The 18,001-nt window shown below is 40.3% G+C and overlaps 2 protein-coding genes across 3 annotated transcripts in view; both read right to left on the bottom strand.

Moving 5' to 3' along the window:
* The window catches only part of col22a1 (collagen, type XXII, alpha 1), a 61,266-nt gene extending 52,169 nt beyond the window's left edge, over positions 1 to 9,097 (bottom strand). For both annotated transcript variants that reach the window (XM_071499294.1, XM_071499295.1), the window contains exons 1-2: positions 3,959 to 9,097; positions 33 to 181 (exon numbers count right to left, since the gene is read on the bottom strand). In XM_071499294.1, coding sequence (XP_071355395.1) covers positions 33 to 123 — 91 coding nt within the window. In that variant the 5' untranslated portion in view covers positions 124 to 181; positions 3,959 to 9,097. The remainder of the gene's footprint in view (positions 1 to 32; positions 182 to 3,958) is intronic.
* Positions 9,098 to 9,418: 321 nt separating this feature from the next.
* LOC139633558 (uncharacterized) lies at positions 9,419 to 13,015 on the bottom strand. Its single transcript, XM_071499305.1, has 2 exons — positions 12,283 to 13,015; positions 9,419 to 10,789 (listed from the first exon to the last, which is right to left on the bottom strand). Exons 1-2 carry the CDS (start codon positions 12,295 to 12,297, stop codon positions 9,686 to 9,688), a joined length of 1,119 nt encoding a protein of 372 aa, XP_071355406.1. The 5' UTR covers positions 12,298 to 13,015; the 3' UTR covers positions 9,419 to 9,685.
* Positions 13,016 to 18,001: the final 4,986 nt, after the last annotated feature.

Genomic DNA, 18,001 nt, shown 5'->3' with positions numbered 1-18,001 from the left:
AGGTCTAGAGTTTTCAATCTCAATGGTCTTACCTGCCCTCTGTGCTTCCACTCTCTCACTAGAAAGAGTCAAGGCCAGGATGACCAAGACCAGGGTGATCCTAAATCCCACTCGTAATTCCATCTCGGCCTCAGTTTGGGTCTGTTTTGTTTAGCTTATTACCACCATCAAGCTGTCCAGTCTGTGGAAAGGTCAGTGGAAATATCAACAATTCACTCTTACATGAACTCTAGCAGACGCTGTAGCCAGTCAGCCAATTTTGAAAATGCACTGCTGAATTAGAAAACATTTCAGAATCTAAATCCTGCTTTGCCAAATTGTCTCTTGCACCTTTTCATCACTGAACCACAAACATAATTTGCAATAATTTCTCTCCAACAGAGAAATCAAAGTGGATGAAGGCTTTCCTGTAATGCAGGGAGATTGCTGTAAAAAGATGGACTCCTGCAATGGCTGCTGCCACATCTTCACATGACAATACACCCGTGGAAGGCTGATTTAAAATTGCATTACACACTTTATATATAGTCTCACCTCCCTCTCAATGCCCAGTATTTCTATTGTCTCCTGTTTTAATTTCTGGTATGGAAGCTGGCAGGAAATGTTCTCCACTCTCAGGATGTGATAATTGAAACCTGAGTCTGAAATGCACATCTCCCTACAGCAGCAAGTGAATATTTCATCCAGAGTAAACTGGACTCAACAAAGATTGCTGGAACTTGCTGCCAAACTATTGTTTTTTAACCATTTCCACCCACAAGACAGTTAAAGAATAACGCCAGGAGTGCACAGTTTGCTGCACTCGGTATCTCTTGTTGTCTCTTGGAGCTGCTTTGCTGATCCACCAGTTTGTTGCAGCCCCTCTCTGTTGGATTCAGTTATGAGACTGTTTTGCTTGGGTGGCACTGTCAGAAACCTGTTGTATAAACACAAAACTATTCTTGTGTGTATTGTAGACCAGTGGTTGTGATGCCTGCCATTAGGGCTGATGTTTGGCTGACCGTAGCCATAACAGTGGCTCATCCTGACTGGAAGAGTGTCTCACTGTGGGGGGTCATCGGGGGAGGTTAAGGAAAGTCTGAGTTATGCACAACATGAAAAGCAATAAAATGTCCTGTAAAGTTATTTACCATTCTTGACCGCCTTCCTGTGCAATCTGATACTTCCACTGAATTATTTGTTTTCCAGAGGTGAGCAGCATCCACACCTAATAAAATATTAGGTGTGGATGGAATACTTTGCTTTAATATAAATAAATAACTATATTGAGAAATATATTCCCTTTCTTGCTGAAAGTTAGATGAAAACTCTGATGTCTGTTCATTAAATATAAGACTGGACCAAGACCTTGATTAGCTTTATCTGGAAACAGGTGTAATTGGCTGGTCTGGCTCAGTCCAGGAGTAAAGAAAATATCTAAAGCTCACTCTTAACATGTTTTATCTAGTTTACTTTACATGTACAAAAACTGAGCTTTAGAAATGACAAATTTCTTTTTTACAAGAGGTTACGTGCTGGATTACTTCTTGGCCGAGAGCGGTGACTCCGAGCCCCGAGGAATGGAGATTTTAGTGTTGTGGTTACACCGGGTGTTGCAACTTAAGGGTTCATGACGTGACGCACACTGGCCCATGGGCATTTTCCCACAAACAATCATAGGAAAAGAAGCAGCTGTAAAATGGTTGTCACATCCCAAAATGCACAAATATAGGACATTCATAAGTCACTCTAGCTGTGACCGCAGCAAGTAAAGCTGCAAATTTTCACTTTTACACATTGGTTGTTGTACTCAAACAAGAAATAATGTGTTAAGTGTGGTGAAGTAAATAACTGCTGGTAGACAGATTTTTTTGCATTCAGACAGAGATGAGCTAACAGTTTTTCTTCCTGTTTCCAGGCTTTATGTTGAGCTGTGGCTAACGAATTCCTAGCTATAGCCTGATATTCCGGGTTTGAATACCAGGTGGGATTTGGAGGGGGTCTGACCCCCCTGTTTAAAACTTTGACCCCCCCCCAAAAAAAGTAAAAAACAATGGTTTGTATGGGTTGACACTATATCCTTTATACCTGTGACTACACTATATTTCCCATATTCATGACAGGAACAATCTCACACGATTTCAGTCACCCTTAAAGTGGATCATACCATTTCTTAACCTTGACGTTAGCTGAACATCACTTCTGCCAGCTTCACTCTGTCAGTGGCTCGTACCCTCACTTCCCTGCTCCTACGCTTCGCTCAGACACTGTAGCTAAATGTAAGTAACAGTAACCAGCTATTTAGCCTTTTTAATAATATTTACTTTCTTACATTCTGAGTTTTTGTAATAGATTTTGTCAAGTATTTATGGATGAACACGAATGTTAGCTAGTCTCTAACTTTAGCCTTAAGCTACAGTTTAGCTAATTAATGTTAGCTAGTGGTTAGCACCCTTTCATCTCCAGTGTTGGTTTGGCATTTCACGACCAAATGTGAACCATCTAAAATGTCATATATTATCTAATGTTCAACACTGGGGTTCAGTCATGAGCAGTGAGACAACGGAGGATTAGTTGTTGTATAGATATGTGTATTATTTCATTTTAATAGTCTTTTGACTGTGGTGGTTTAGTTTTTTGATATTAGCTTTTATAATAGTCTGCTTCCTTTGTTTTCATTCAGAAAATTTCCCTTGGTTGGTAATTGAACAATGCTTGCTGTAATTAAGTACATTTACTTAATTACTTCGCAATTTTGAGGTACTTGAACTTTGCTTTCCATTTTATGTAACTTTATATTTCAGAGGGAAATATTGTACTTTCTGCTTTAATGAGGGGCATATTATACTGTATTATATTAAATGAATTCGATCTAAATTATGTAGTGTGCTTTATTGTTATTAACTGATAGAGTATACACTATAATAATGACTGCTGTTCCCTTGACACCTCAGTATTTCTCCTGTTTTAAAGATGAATAGGTTGCCATCTTTAAAGCATATTTTAGACTTCTTATGACAACAAACAGTGGAAATTTAGGCCTAATAAGTGAAAGCAGTATGAAATGAGTGAGTCCAGGAAACATTGTGGCGGGAGACAATTTTAAAAACAGCAGCCTGTTGACTGTGGCTTGGCCTCTATAGCATATGAAATAGAGAGTGCATTATTTACTGTGGGTGAAGCAAAGTGCTCTGGCCCCCAGATACCAGTTTCCTTATCTGATTCTCCATTGGGCTATTTCTGCTACTTGGTTTCACTGCTGCTATTAATGAGCAGAATAAGCACGCTAGCTGAATCGCTCTAATTACCTCCATTAGTGTGCATTTAAAATCTGAGAAATTCAGCCCAGCAAGACTTCAGTAAAAAAAAAAAAAAGAAGAGATTCAGCGGCCCTATGAAAGCAGAAAAACAAGATTTGAATTAATGCTCCTAATCCTCTTTACCCAACTTTATATAAGTCTAACATATCCTAATTTGTCTAGCTTTCATCTCTGATTACATTTAAATATATTGTATGGGTCTCCCAGTGCTGTGTTGAATTAATCCACAGTTTTACAAGCAGATACAGTATCCAAGGTAAAGCTCAAAACAAGCTGCTTTGCTTCTGTCAACATCTTAACCTGGGGCCAGATTCCTTACAAACTGTGGGCCTGTATCATCAGGGCCTGTTTCCACTTCCTCTCTCAATGGCAGACCTGGGACTGCAACATAGATGTCTATAACAGAAGCACCACGTTTATCATTTCCACAATGTAAAAAACAGAAAGAGATTTTTTTTTCCCCATGTGCAACCCAAGGAGAAGAGAAAAAAAGAGAGGTCTGTTCTCTGATAGAGCATCTGAACATGTGGTTAAAAAAGCACATACTGCCAACAATTCAAACCCACTACAGAATTTTTAAAAAAAGTATTTTAGAGTCAGTTTTTAAAATAAATTAGTAACAGATGGGTGATTTTATGAAGCAGTTTTTTTTTTCTTACCTGTCCTGTCACTCAATCACCGTTAGTGGAGGTGTCAGTCTCTCTCTGCCTCCAGCACTCACACCCTGAATCAGCACCGGGGCAGCATCATTATCAGGTGATAATAATCCAAGATACCTCCCCTGCAGGCACCAGAAATCAAAATGAGATTATTATATAATCCAGGGTGACAATCCAGTGTACAGTGTTGTTAAAAAGTGAGGTGAGGTGAGCTCCAGCAACCTTGTGGATGGGTGGACAGAGTGGGAGGGAACTACGAGGGGTTGGGTTTCACTGGGAGGACGAGGTGGCTTCTACTGTTCTCAACTGGGCTGTGCTCACACATAAAAAAGGCTCAGAGGCACAGCCAATTATAGACCCAACTTTCTGGATATTTTTGTCCCTTTTTTTTCCTCTCTCTGCTTTATGGCTGCACCCATCTGAAGTGTTGCCCTCAAAGAAAAGGCAACGGCTTCTTGGCAACCACCTCAACTGTCCGGCCTTTGCCACTGTGATAGCCACAGCGGAGCCGCCCTGGGGCTGGTGGTGGGCCGGGCCCCGTTGGCTTCAACCAGCCACACACTTATGAAGGAAGGCTGTATTTAAGTTGGGAAAATGATTACAGAACACTTGTGTTTGCAGCTTTGTGTTAAATGCCTGTCCTCTCACTGACTTACAGTAAAGCTCTATGATCTGCATCACTCATGTCAAGCTGTTTTGACAAGTTTACAATCATGTCCAACCGCACATTTTTCATTTCTTAAATACATTTCCATAAATCTTTTTATTTATTTATTTAGTTGACTCAGTAGTTTCTGTTGTTCTTAGTCATACTTTGTTTTCTTCCATCATCACTTGTTGCTCATCATAGATGGTTAAAGTTTTATTTTATCTAATATTTTGTAGAACAACAAGCAAACACTCACACAAAAGAGAGCAAGTTTCCATATTTCACTAGTACTGTGCAAACTTGTACATCTACCAACAACTCCTCAAACATGAACAACCAGACGGGGCGTTTTTTTCAACCTTCTGATATGACCTATAGGAGTGTCTCCTGAAACAGCGCTTCTACGGCAGCAGGCGCACCAGACCTTGGTTGTTATAGTTATGATAATAAAATGTACCAAGATCCCTTCATCGACATGGTTACTATAATAATGATTATGATTTGGTCAGGTTTAGGCACAAAAACAACTTGGTTCAGGAGAGGAAAAGATTGTGATAAGTACTTCCTTTGTCAAATGGTCATAGATAATAGAAACAACATAAGCTGTTACTTTCACATGGGGAATTTTGTTGACCCGTCCATCCAACCTAACCTCCTGACGTGGACTTTGTCGCTCTGTAAACCACGTTACCACACTTTTCCCTTTGCTCCTGTCATCATTACTATGGCCACTAGATGTCACCTGACAACAAAACATAAATATGGATCACAATAATCTGCTGCACAAACGACCTATGGGCTTGTTTTTTACAGGACTGTCTCAGATCTACATCTACATCCACTTTCAGAGGATTCGCATTCAGCGTACACTGACGTCTTCATCATGTGTGGTCATGCTCACCAGCAGAAGAGGGAGCTGCAGTGAAACACAGCAGCTTTCTGTGTTCTGTGTTGGCAGCTACAAGTTTTCTCTTTAAAGTGCTAATACAGCTGTCACCAAGTGCTTTTGCTGCGTTAGGAAATGCATCCAAATCTGCTGAGGAGCTGTCGAGGCACCAAAACACTCTAAAAACTCAGTGTCAGTATTTCAAAGTCATGGACAACAAACAAGTTAGCCATTACATCCAGGCCTATTTACAGTGCCTTTGTAGCCAAGGAAAAAAAGCCAGTGTGGGCCAGGCTATGTATAGGCTCAGTGTGGAGTGGAAGGGAAGTGGGCTGATGATTTGGGGCAGATGCACGATATGAGTGATGGTGTCAGTCTGAGGAACCGTCTGTCGCCTTATGTGAGAGGGCTAAAGAGGTGACCAGCATGTAGGGTAAGCGAGAGGCTGCGGGCACCGTGTGGTGTTGGAGAACGCCATCTGTCATCTGACAGACAGCCAGCTTTCAACCTCCCACATCAGATAGAGGCAATCCGTCTAAAATATGTTCAAAATATTAATGTGGGTATTTGTGTTGAAGCACAACAGATTATGCAGATTTTTTAAAGGAAGAACTTTAAGATAAAATTTAAGGTGGAACACTATTATAATAAAAAAAGAAGAGAAATAGTTTCAGAATCTCACTAAGCTTGCGGGTGTTTTCCTCCTGTGAGTTGGACAACAGAGAAAAAGTGATTTTTAAAGCTGCATTAATCAATATTTAGATTTTGGATCAAATGACCACATTTAAAGGAGGACTTCACTCTTTACAGGTGATGGGGAGTACTACTGGATGTGTAAAAAGTTGTGTAAAATCTTTTGTGACTTTAGAGGGAGCTGTGTGAAATCTGATAAAAAATTGACTCGAGTGATGTCATTTGAGTCAGCTCAATGATGAAGGCGTGGATTAGGGAGAAAGTGAGCTTACCAGACTTCACTTGCCTCGAAGTACATTTTAATGGAGGTTTGGTTTGACAAGTTTCTGTGGATGTTGTTGTTTGGCCTTGATCCTGGGTCATTACTGGAGCCCTTGTAACTTTTGTGAATTAAGGCTGACAGAAGTTGCTGTCCACAGAAGTTTCAATCCACTTTTTAATTGAGGAATACAGATACCTGGGAGTCCACTGGACCAGGAACTCTGCAGCTCTCTATACGAAGAACCAGAGTCAGTTCAGTTCTTCAGGTTCTCCAGCGTCTGGTCTGCTGGGGCAGTGGCCTGAGGGCGGCTGACACCAACAGACTCAACAACAGATTCAGAAGGCCAGCTGAGTCCTGGGGGTGCAGCTGGACCATCTGCATGTAGTCATGGAGATGAGGATGTTGTCAGAACTCGTGTCCTTCGTGGACATGGTCTCCCACCGTCTACACGGGGCTGTGGTCAGCCAGAGGAACAGGTTCAGCAGAGACCCAGGATATCGACATGCTCCACTGAACTCTGCAGCAGGTCCCCCCTCCCTGTGGCCATCTCCATCAGTCCCCTGCTGTTAAATTACTGCTAATTTACTGGTGACCCACATTACACTTTTCATTCAGTTCACCTTTGCACATTTAAGTTCATTTACTGTTAATCTTCCTGGCATTTTATGCACTTAAATCCATTCTGTGACTCTACCTTCCACATTACCTACGGTTTTACTTATTGCACATTTTTATATGTACATTTTTCTGTCCACTTATTCTGTATTTATTATTAAAAACACCTAAAACAGTAAAGTGTGACACAAGTGCAACAGAGGCTGTGTCTTGGTAACTCTGGCTCTGTGGTTCCTCACAGTGTTTTTGCTCTGGTCTGAGTGAAACTATTTTAACATGTTCACCCACTTCAGTGAAGTTAAGTTTAGTAAAGTAAGAAACATGTGCAAGTCCTTGTATAAAGTACGATTCATCTGACAAAGATAAAGTGATATATGAGAACACAGACAGTGAGATCATAAGCCTATTTCAGTGAGTTGAGTTATATCGCTAATGTCACCTGTCTGGCTAAAAACCAAAGGTCAGACCAGCCATCATTCATGGAGGACTCTGAGCATCACGCAAATCCTCCAGAGTGCAGAGCATTATGGGACCATCAAACAAAAACCTGGCTGCTCCCACTTTTCGAGAAGGAAACTCAGTGACATTCAGAAACTCCTGCTCAGAGCTGGAAGTAATGTTTTAAATTAGAGAAGCAGGAGCACTAAAAATAGATCCATTAGAGGAGAGCGAATGGTTTGGTTCCCTCTTTTATTATTGAGGTTAGAAATGAGACGTTCAGCAAGTGGAACAGTTGGGTCATCGTCATGAACTGATGTCTATTGATTGTTAATTAGTAAACTTCCTTTAATTTAAGTACTGATCACACTGTGTCATCATCATGGATCAGCTACAGTGGTCTGACTCTAAATGCCAAGGAGCCTCAGTTTGTGCCCTTCCTGCTTCACCTAATTGAATGAGTGCACACTCTGATCCGGGGAGTAGCTGCTGGAAATGGGACAGCCCATAACTTAGAGCGACCTGGCTCATACTTTTTATGAAATACTGTTCATTTATTTATTTATTTTCTATTTTGGGAGCACAAGGGAAAGTCCACCAGACCATTAATGAACTGGAGATTATTCTGGCTTCGTGTCAACAATATGTTGGTGAAATGCTTCTGCTGCGTTGCTGTTTGTCTCAGAGGTTTCACCACTATACTCTGTATGGGTCGTTTCACTTAACAGAAAGGGAAAATCAGTAACATTTTAAGTCTCCCTATGTCATATTTATAAGCAGTATACAAACATTTAATACATGTAGTTATAAGCAGATTTGTCAACAATTATATATTATCATTCATTACCTTTTTTACAGCACCCTCCACTTCTGGGCTACCACAGTAATAATTATAGTTGATAAATATATGAATAGACACATATATCTGCTTACAATTACATTATACTGTGTTATAAACCGTTCATAGGTGTATTTACTGCATGTAAATGCTAAATATAGGCTCTGAAAGTAAAGTGTGGCCAAAAAACATCTAGTGCAAGTGGTGACTCAAACAATTGATCCAGTGAAGCACTGTGATTACTTTAAAGATGACTACCTAGAAGGAAAAAGGTCTTGAAGATTTAGTAAACTTTTTATACTTCATCGATTGGTTAATAAGTTTACAACTTTAGGTAAAAATATAAACAAATAAAGATATGAATAAAAACCAAGAATTAATGTCCAGTCACAAAATTTGGCAATTTATTCACCTCCACAAACCAAAACTTGCAAAACACTGTGATCATTAATTTGCTGTGAAAGAAGGGAGATCTGAACTGGAGTTATTTGGAAAAAAAATGCTAGAAACTCCATTAGTAGTAGGTGCTGAACAGAATAAAATTAAAGTGCATGGAATGCAAAACTAAAAAAAGGCACCTTGATGCTTCTACCCTGGGAATGTAGTGAAATTACAGGTTTGTGGGAGGCAAAAATCTGGACATCAGAATTTCCTTTTGTCCTAAGCTGTGTGTCCTTGGAGGGACAACCAAAGCCATTGCACTAAATGAAAAATATGTGTTGATTCTATATCTGTTATGAAAATAGCAACCTGTGGAACCTGGGGAATGTGTCTCCAGCTCGAGAGACTGAATAACTTGAAAATTATTTTTATTTTATAATTTATTAGAATAATGAAACAACACAATGAAGCAGTCTGACCCTGAGGTGGAGCAAGGCGAGGAGCAGCTGTTTGTTTTCACTCTCTTTGTTCTCGCATCATCACAAGTCATTTTGTTTTAATATCAATAGAGTTTTGCTGCCTTTACTTATCTTCTCTCTGTTAACCAGCAGATGTGGTAGATTAATGACTATAAAGCAATAATTATCACTTGTTTGTTTGCTTTGGTGAACTTCGATGAATAAAAGAAAAACATGGCGTACAAGTTTCTAAAATTTGCTTTATTTGCTTGTGTTGCTGTGTAATTAGAAAGAAAAACAGTTCTGTAGATCTGACACATCTGGGCTCATTAAAAGTTCTTCTGTGAAGCACAGCTTGAGAAAACATCTGATGCTCATTTTACATTATTTGGTTCATGTTCTGTCATATCACTGTTTATTAGACTATGGATTAGCTGGTTCTGCCGGGTCTAAGCATGACAACATTTTACAAAGTCTTAAGCTGCAAAAGTGAAAGATCCAGTTCAATTACAGTTGGAGACGTTCCAGAGCGACTGCATTGTTGTGCTTTGCGATCAAGGGTTTTTTCCTCTTTAATCTGCAGTTAGAAGCACTTGGCTTTACACTGTCAAGTGCATGGTCACTGCTCCCGCCCTCAGCCAGCTGCCGGTTCAGATTGCATCTCACAGATTGCTGACTGCAGACCTCCTGATGGCTCTTCCTGATGCTTCCGTGCTCCCAGGAGCCTGCAGGAGGCTCCCTGATGCCTTTTCCACTGTGCGGCTGCCCTCTCAGAGCCCTCTCCGCCTGCTGCCCTTTGCCTTGGACACCTTGGGCCAGCTTGCCTTCATCTGCAGATAATCCTCCTGTTGACGTGTTTGAATTGCACTGATCCTCTTCTAGGCATTGTGCTCTCATCAGCCTCAGCCGCCTCCTGTCCGTCTCCTGCTGGAGGGTGCTGGGGTTCTGGCGTGTCGCCTGTCTGCCACATGTCGTCTGAGGTTTAACTCGGGGAGAGAGTAAAGGAGGGGCAGGTTTGTTGCGCAAAGGAGCTGGGGTACCTCGACACACCACATCCTCCAAATGCCTGTCTCCATTCTGCTCTATGGGGCTGGAGCGGGTCAGCTGGGGCCTTGAGGATCTGTTTTGCTGCTGGACTTTTAGAGGCTGAATGGAAGCAGAGGGGCACACAGCAGCTTTTAGTGGTCTCTGTCTCACACAGGCCTTCAGCTTCCTCGCTTGGGGCTCATTCAGTGTCACATCCACCTTACAGGAAGCAGGTTTAGCTTCTTGCTGGATAAACTTAAGTTTTTGCTTCTGAGCCTCCTTCACCTCCTCCGGCAGCTCCAGTGGGGCGAGCTTCAGAGGGCGTCTCACAGGTCGGTTCTCGCCCTCTCTCTCTGAGTCAGGCCTGGACGACAACGACAAGTCCAACTGTGCCTTGCCCTCGTGCATCGGCGGGGAGGCCGTAAGCTGACCCACTGCCTCCTTTCCATGTGTCGCTGACAGATGGAGGCCAGGTGTTTTTGAAATGCGGCCATTTTTAGCTGCCACTCTGAGGTTTTGACCATTCAGATGCAACATGGTATTTTTAACTTGGAGGGTCAACATTTCTTCTCGCTGGGGAGCCCCCTGAACAAAAGAGACATCAGAGACTCATTTATTACTGAAGTGCTAATGTGGCCTCCTGGAATCCTCCTTTATCACAATACTGTAAAGCATAATAGCACCTACCTCATTAATAACAAGACCAAAATCATTTCTGTACCACTTTCTAACAAAACACACACTGTAAAGAGTTTGAGGTTAGGGTCAACTATAGCCCCTAACCCTAACCCTGTTTCTAACTAATGGATGCAATGATGTTAATAATTCATTTAATTAATGCTAAATGCCACTAATGAGGACACCTTCAGACTTGTTTTGTGTTTTTAGATCCACCTCTTAGCTTCTAGAAATAATTGTGCATCTGAACCAAAATCTTATTAGAAATCAGTAAGTAAGTCATCAATACAGCTCAGAGGTTTCTTAATTTAACAAACATGGACAGCAGTTACAAATGCATATTAAATCTTTACTAAGTGGTTCATTCATTAGAGTCACTGATGGGATTTTGGACCAAATGCTTCCACTCTTTTCGAGAACAGCGGTTGCCAACCTGGGGGTCAGAACCCCAACAAAGGGTCATAACATGACCATGTAGGAAAAATTTGAAATTTAAATACATAATTCAGTTTATTTTTTCTCCGATTTTTTTCTTTATCTTCTGAAACACTGTGAGTTCAAACCTATGAAAGCCTCTAATATTATGTAAAGAATGTGAGAAACAAAAATCCTGCTCAACTAGAGACATGTAACCCATGTGAAGAGGTCAGGAGATATTATTTCTAGGACTGCAACTAACAATTATTTTCACTTCTGATCAATCAATGAATCGTTTAGTCTATGTAGTGGTGAAAAATAGTGAAAAAATGAAACATTTTTCACCCTTTCTCTGAGACCAAGGTGATGTCTTCAGTTTGCTTGTTTTGTCCCACTGAAAGTCCAAAGCCTTAAGATTTTCAACTGACTGTCATATAGCAAACAGCAAACTGTCACATTGGAGAAGCTGGAAACAGAAACATTACTGAAACAATTAACTGAATATGAAAGTAGCTGCTGATAAATTTTCGGTTGTTCAACAAACTGATGAATCAACTAACTGCTGCAGATCTAATTACTTATTACTTACTATTATTAAAGCAATTAGTTATAAATTCTGCCTTATTAGAAGGTGGTATCAGAGCTTTTTTTTTTGGGACAGAGAAAACTGCTAAATGCAACAGCATTTACACATGCACCTTGACTTTCTTCAGTGCTAAACTCTAACGCTAATACACGTGGATTTAACCAACAGCGTCTTAAGTTTTCTGACCTCTCAGCAAAGGTGGAATAAAACTCACTATTATTCACGACTGCAGATGATCAAATATATGTTTAAAGGCATTGAGAAGGTGGCCAGACTCAATATATGAAAAGCCTGTTCTGTCACTTCCACTGTCACTGCAGCAAACATCCTGTGGATTACTAGAAATGAACTGTCAAAAACTAGATAGAGAGAGAAAGAGACACAGTAGTATACTCACAGGCTTGGCAAACATCTCCTGTTTGACTTTTGGTTGAATAATTTCTTGCAGTGCAGAAGTGAAACCTTGTTGTTGTCCCTGTGTTTATTTGGTCGGTGCCACCTGGACGCAAGCAGTGACACTGTAGTTGGAATAGGTTTTAGCAGCCTTAATGTAATTAAGCAGATTAGGGTCACAGTGCAGGACGGTGATCTGTAATGATCTTCAACTCAGAGGCAGCCAATATGCACACTCTGATGACAAGAGTTTGTTTTCATTATCCTCAGTGAGATTATATGCCAATGTAAAATGAGTTGCAAGTTGCTACTCAAACGATAATGAAGTTAGAATACTAGGAGGAATTTCTGTATTTCACTGGCCACTAGATGGTGCCAGAGACCTCTTATGCATATCAGCATCAGCACTGGAGTTTTGTGGCTTCGTCATCATCATCATCATCATCATCATCATCATATGTAGAACACAACCAGCTGTCAAGGGCCTGGTGGAAGGAGGTACAGTGTTTATGAGTTCTGTTTTTAATTTAATCTGTAGATAACAGTATGAAAACAGTGTGAAGCCATTTCAGTCTTTCCATGTAGATTCCCTTCACATTTTGATTTGCTCTTTAAACATGTTAAGATATCATAAATCTTTTTAAAAGAAATATGAATAAGATATGACTGTATAGATTATTTCTAAGACAACGTTTATGCCAGTGGTTCTCAAGAACCTCTATGATTCTTTTACACAAAATATAATTTTTACACAAAATAATACATACATATTTTTTAGACTACATTTCTACCTTTCAGCCTCTGACCCTGCAGATGAAACATTTTGAGAAGGAAAATCAATATCCAGTAAATAAACTATGACAAGTTGCCTCAAGGATACAGGATAGTATGCTAAAACAGCAATTGTTTTCTTCCCCACGTAGCTTAGTACTGAATTATTTCCCATACTGCATAAAGTGAGATTTCCATGTCATTTATTATAAAGCAGGTCTAGGTTTTTTATCAATAGTATCAAAGCCTCAGTCCACAGAGAAATGCACACGGCCCGTATTCAGAAACTGAGCCTTAAAACAAGCCGTCAGGACTTCTGTAACTTTGTGATGTCACAACAAAGCAGTCATCGCTCTCAACCACAACCCAAGGCCCTCCCTCCTGGACCCACCATCCAACCTTGAAGGATTTGGTTTCTCTGAGCGTTTACCTCAAATCTGCTATATTTTTATTCGATCAAAAAGAGTCAGCCAGAAGAGAGGATCAGAGCCTCTCTTCTGATTGGCTCACTGACCTGTTGTTTCCAGAGCTCCAGAGAGAAGCCTGGGGGAGGAGATGTAAAACTACACTGAGATGGTTTTTGGTTCTTAAAACCACAAATATATCTTCTTCTTATTTATGAATATCAACACTTCAAATAAAGCACCAGAAAAGAGTAAAATATCGGAACCTTTAAAGACAAACAGAATTTCTATTGTTGATTTTCTGCAGCTGCAAAGTGTCTTGTTGTCAGTGTTTTTAAATGCAACTTTCAAACCAATTATTTACACAGTATACCATGGAAGTGCACAATATTGTTGTGCATTCTTGTTATCATTTTATTATCTGTATTATTGATATTTCATGAAGTGCATTGATGAGAGGTAAAAACCTTTATATCTGTAGGATCTGAAACCTTGGAAGCGACTGAACAGAGGTATCAGATGTCTTTAATACTGTTTCCATTCACTGGAGTTAAACTTGGATCAAATTCTCTTCCAAGCGCTGGCGCTGATAATAGTTTTTCAGTATAAATATCTTCAGACAGGCTAGATAAGACAATGGTGTGGCGTGTGTTGCCTGCAGGAATATCTGCAGATCTTAATCACTCTCAGACAGCAGCTTGTTTTAACTTTTGGCTCCATCGCTCCCGCATCAGCCTCATTTATTGTATTTAGAGGCAGACTGTCGCAGATGGATGAGACTTGTGTTGGTGTGCGGCTGTGCCTCCTACAGCAGCTCCATTTTTCTTCCAGCAGACAGCCTCAATCATCGTCGAAAAATCTGCTGTTCTCCGCTGTCTCACCCTCTCGCCTCGGGCCCCAAAAACGAAGCGGCATGTCAGCACCTGCTTATTGCGAAGCTTCATCATATCGTTGGAGATGGTCCCGCTGCAGAACAACTTGGCTCTGCTTACATGATCATTTAAGATGCAAAATTACAGGCTTAACGCCAAGAGAAGGCCTCAACGCCCCTCTGCCACTGCTCTTATTGTGTCGTCCTCTGCGTTGCCTGACGTTCGTGGCTGACAGTATAATTACTGCGGTGTGGGAAGGGATAAAAAGGGATGTTGCCTGCTCATTCTCCCACCTACTGAACATCCAGCTGCACTGCACGGGCCACTCGAAGAGAAGAGCAGATCTTTTATCGGTCAAATTCACAATAACAAAGCCTTAATGGCCAAGGTTGCTTTGACAGGGGTCTTTGAAGACTAATGTTATTCTTCAATACAGAACTATTTTCAGGCCAAAACTTATAATCACAAGGATTCAAGAACAGATAAATGAATTCATAAAAATGTGTGAGTTACATAAACATTTACCTCAGGTTTTCCACAGACACTGATGGATGTGAGTCTGACAAAAAGGTCCTGAAAGGAGAAGTTTGATATTTTTGGAGATACAGCTAATAGCTTTCCTGCCAAGATCTAGATGAGATGATTGATACAAATCTCGCACACGTCTGTTGCCACACATTGTATCTGCGTTGGCAGCAGGCAGTTATCTCAGCTCACTGCAAAGACTGGATACTCTGAAGCTCATATAAGATAATAAAACAATGTGATAATAATAAGGTCTTATTATTTAACATTTAGGGCTGAATGATATGCAAAAAAAAAAAAACATATAGCAATTATTTTGACAGATATTGTGATTGTGATATGAGTCAGGATTTAAGTTGGGCTTATCATTTTTCCTTTTCATTTTCACAGAAAATGTTTAAAAATGTTGCAGCTCTTGCAATTGGGAAATTGCACGTGGCCATATTGCAATTGCGATTATATTTTGATTAATTGTGCAGCCCTACTTTTGTTTTTGTAAAATAAAACAAATGAGATGTAGTATGTTATTTAATGAGTTTGGTAAGCAGATTTCTTTTACCTTCGGACTGAGGCAGGATAGTTTTTCCACGCTCTCAGGCTTTTTGCTAACCAGCTACTGGCTGTACCTTCAGAGAGTGGAAGAGTAGAATTAATCTTCTCATCTTACTGTTGGCAAAAGAAGCAAATAAGCATATTTATTAAATTATTCCTTTAAAAGCGAAACTTATGAAAACAGAGTAAAAGTTAAATAAGCAAAGCAGAGGCGTCTTAATTGATTTTGCATAAGATTATCTCTCTTTTTTTTCTTGCAGCTAAGATTTTTATACTCTGATCTAATCTCTTGCTGAAAGTTTGAATATTTAAGACTGAGACTGATAAGTTTAACTCTCAGTGTCTCTTAATCAGCAGATACTGATGGAGGCAAGACTCCTCTGGCTCCAAATGTTAGAAAGCTAAACCTTGACCTAAAAAAAATATTTGTTTTAACATTGTAAATGAAATATTACCAAGAGTTACCTTTAATGAATGATTGTTTGAATCAGAGACTGGCCTACAGCGCAATAGAAATTGAAACTATCGTTTAAATGAATGTGTAGTACCATAACTCCAGGTCTGATTTTTAACTGTTTCTAACAATGAAAAACTGGTCCGTGAATTTGTGAATTAAAATAACCCTGCAGATTTAACCCTGGAGACGTTAGACAGTTACAAGACGACAGAGGGTTTCAGAAGGAGGCTCATCATTTTTATTCAAGTGTGTTATGGCTTCACCCAGGCTGTGTAACCCAGTGAGTCATCCACACCAAATCATGCACACACACGCACCAAAAAAAAAAAAAAAAAAAAAGAAAAATGAAAACATACAAATGTAAAATGTTCATTTCACTCTGAACAATTCTCAACAATCTACCATACTGGAGTGTACTGTACAGACATCAGTTTCAAAATTGTGACAGAGGACGTCAACGGGTTCAACGTGACCGTCGAACCACATGGATGCCAACGAGATGGGATATAATCTCCTGTAAGGAATATGGTACATGGTATTATTTGTTCATCAGACCTACAGAACCTATTGCAAAGGATATTTCACAAAGTTATGGAACACAGCCTTTCTGTTATATTGTATTACACAGATAGTAGTGCAATTTGTGTCTCTTTGTCCCTGTCACAGGAGAACATGGCACTGTTGACAGAGAAATGGCCTGCGCATACTGCCACATGCAGTAAATGACGCCTGGAAGCCAAGCATGGCTACTGCGCGTACGTAACGCCCGATAAACAGCCAAGTAACATAACATACCGCCGTGCCATCACAATTCACTTCACCTTCGTGTCGATCGGTGCCACGCGGCGGGGAAACGTGAGAGAAAAACAAAATGTCGCGCTGTTTGTCTGTTGAGGGCGTTGGTGTGTGCGGCTGCTTCTCCACGCCATCTGTGTTATAGAGTAACATTCAGTCGAGGTCCATCAGCGTGACATGTGGCGCGATGGCAGACAAATCTGAGTAATATGCGAGCATGTGGGAGGGGTATGAAAAACGACCCGACTCTCGGCTCGTGAAGAGCAAATGAGTTCATTTGTTTGCTGCTTCCTTTCAAAAGAAAATCCATTATGGCTGATACATTCCCTAAAATGTTGCTCGGTAAAGTTTGACTGTGAAGTGAATGGAAGGCAGACGACTCATCGCCGTCAGTGACACTTAATATAGGTAGGAATTTGCTCAACCCTATCAGTATTGGAAGTGTTTAAGGGATAAATCTGGTTTATTACAACTTGGGTCTTATTTTCGTTTGTTTGGCATCATTCTGAATGGTTATGATGATGTTGTATTCACTACAGTAACAGCTGAGGCCTTGAAACAAAGCGACATTACAGCAGGAGAGTCCAGTGAGGCAAGAAATGAACATCCAAATGATGAAGCAGGTGTTAACAAGCTAGTTACTCAGGCAGATTATCTCTAAACTGCTGTTTTTCTTTTAGGTGTGAGCAGCAGAAATGTTGGTGATAATCCCTCACAGGACAGGAAAACTCTGGTGGATCAAATATGAACTTTTAAAAGGCCAAATGTGAGGTTTTGTTTAAAGGATAGGGCCAGTGATATTCTATACTTTTGATAATGTTAATAAATCCTGTGAAAAGACCTAAACCAAGCATGCATCAAACCAGTACTCAATCTTCTGATTTCACCACCACTCAGCCCAGGGTCCATTTTGGTTTTCTGGCTCACTCTCTACAACATTGTTTCCAGACACAACAAGCAGCTTTTTCCAGTGAAAATACTCCACTGTGTGCAACCTGTCCAGCAGCAACAGCAGGCAGACAAAATAAAGGACTAGGTGGTGAGCACAGTGACACAACTAACAAGATAAGCAGACCAAAACAAAGCTAAAAGGAGGATTAATCTTCTACTTTAATTAGCAGGTCTCCAGATACATAACTCCAAATAAAATTATATGTGCTAATATGTCCGTGTAGTGTTTTCACCTTGTTCCACTGCCAACTGGTGTCAAAAAAAAAAGAAGAAGAAATCAATTAATGCAGCTTTAAAAACAGGTTTATGGGATAAGTAGTTTCCCAAAACAGCTGGGTTGTTTTTTGCTGGGGGCCTGTTTGTAGACTGGTGGATTAATAAACATCCAGTGTGCCA

The sequence above is a fragment of the Trachinotus anak genome, unplaced genomic scaffold (assembly GCF_046630095.1).
Source record: "Trachinotus anak isolate AG129_WGS33_773 ecotype Australia unplaced genomic scaffold, CSIRO_AGI_Tana_v1 ptg000016l, whole genome shotgun sequence".
NCBI lineage: Eukaryota > Metazoa > Chordata > Actinopteri > Carangiformes > Carangidae > Trachinotus > Trachinotus anak.
This window is presented reverse-complemented; position numbering and strand designations above follow the sequence as displayed.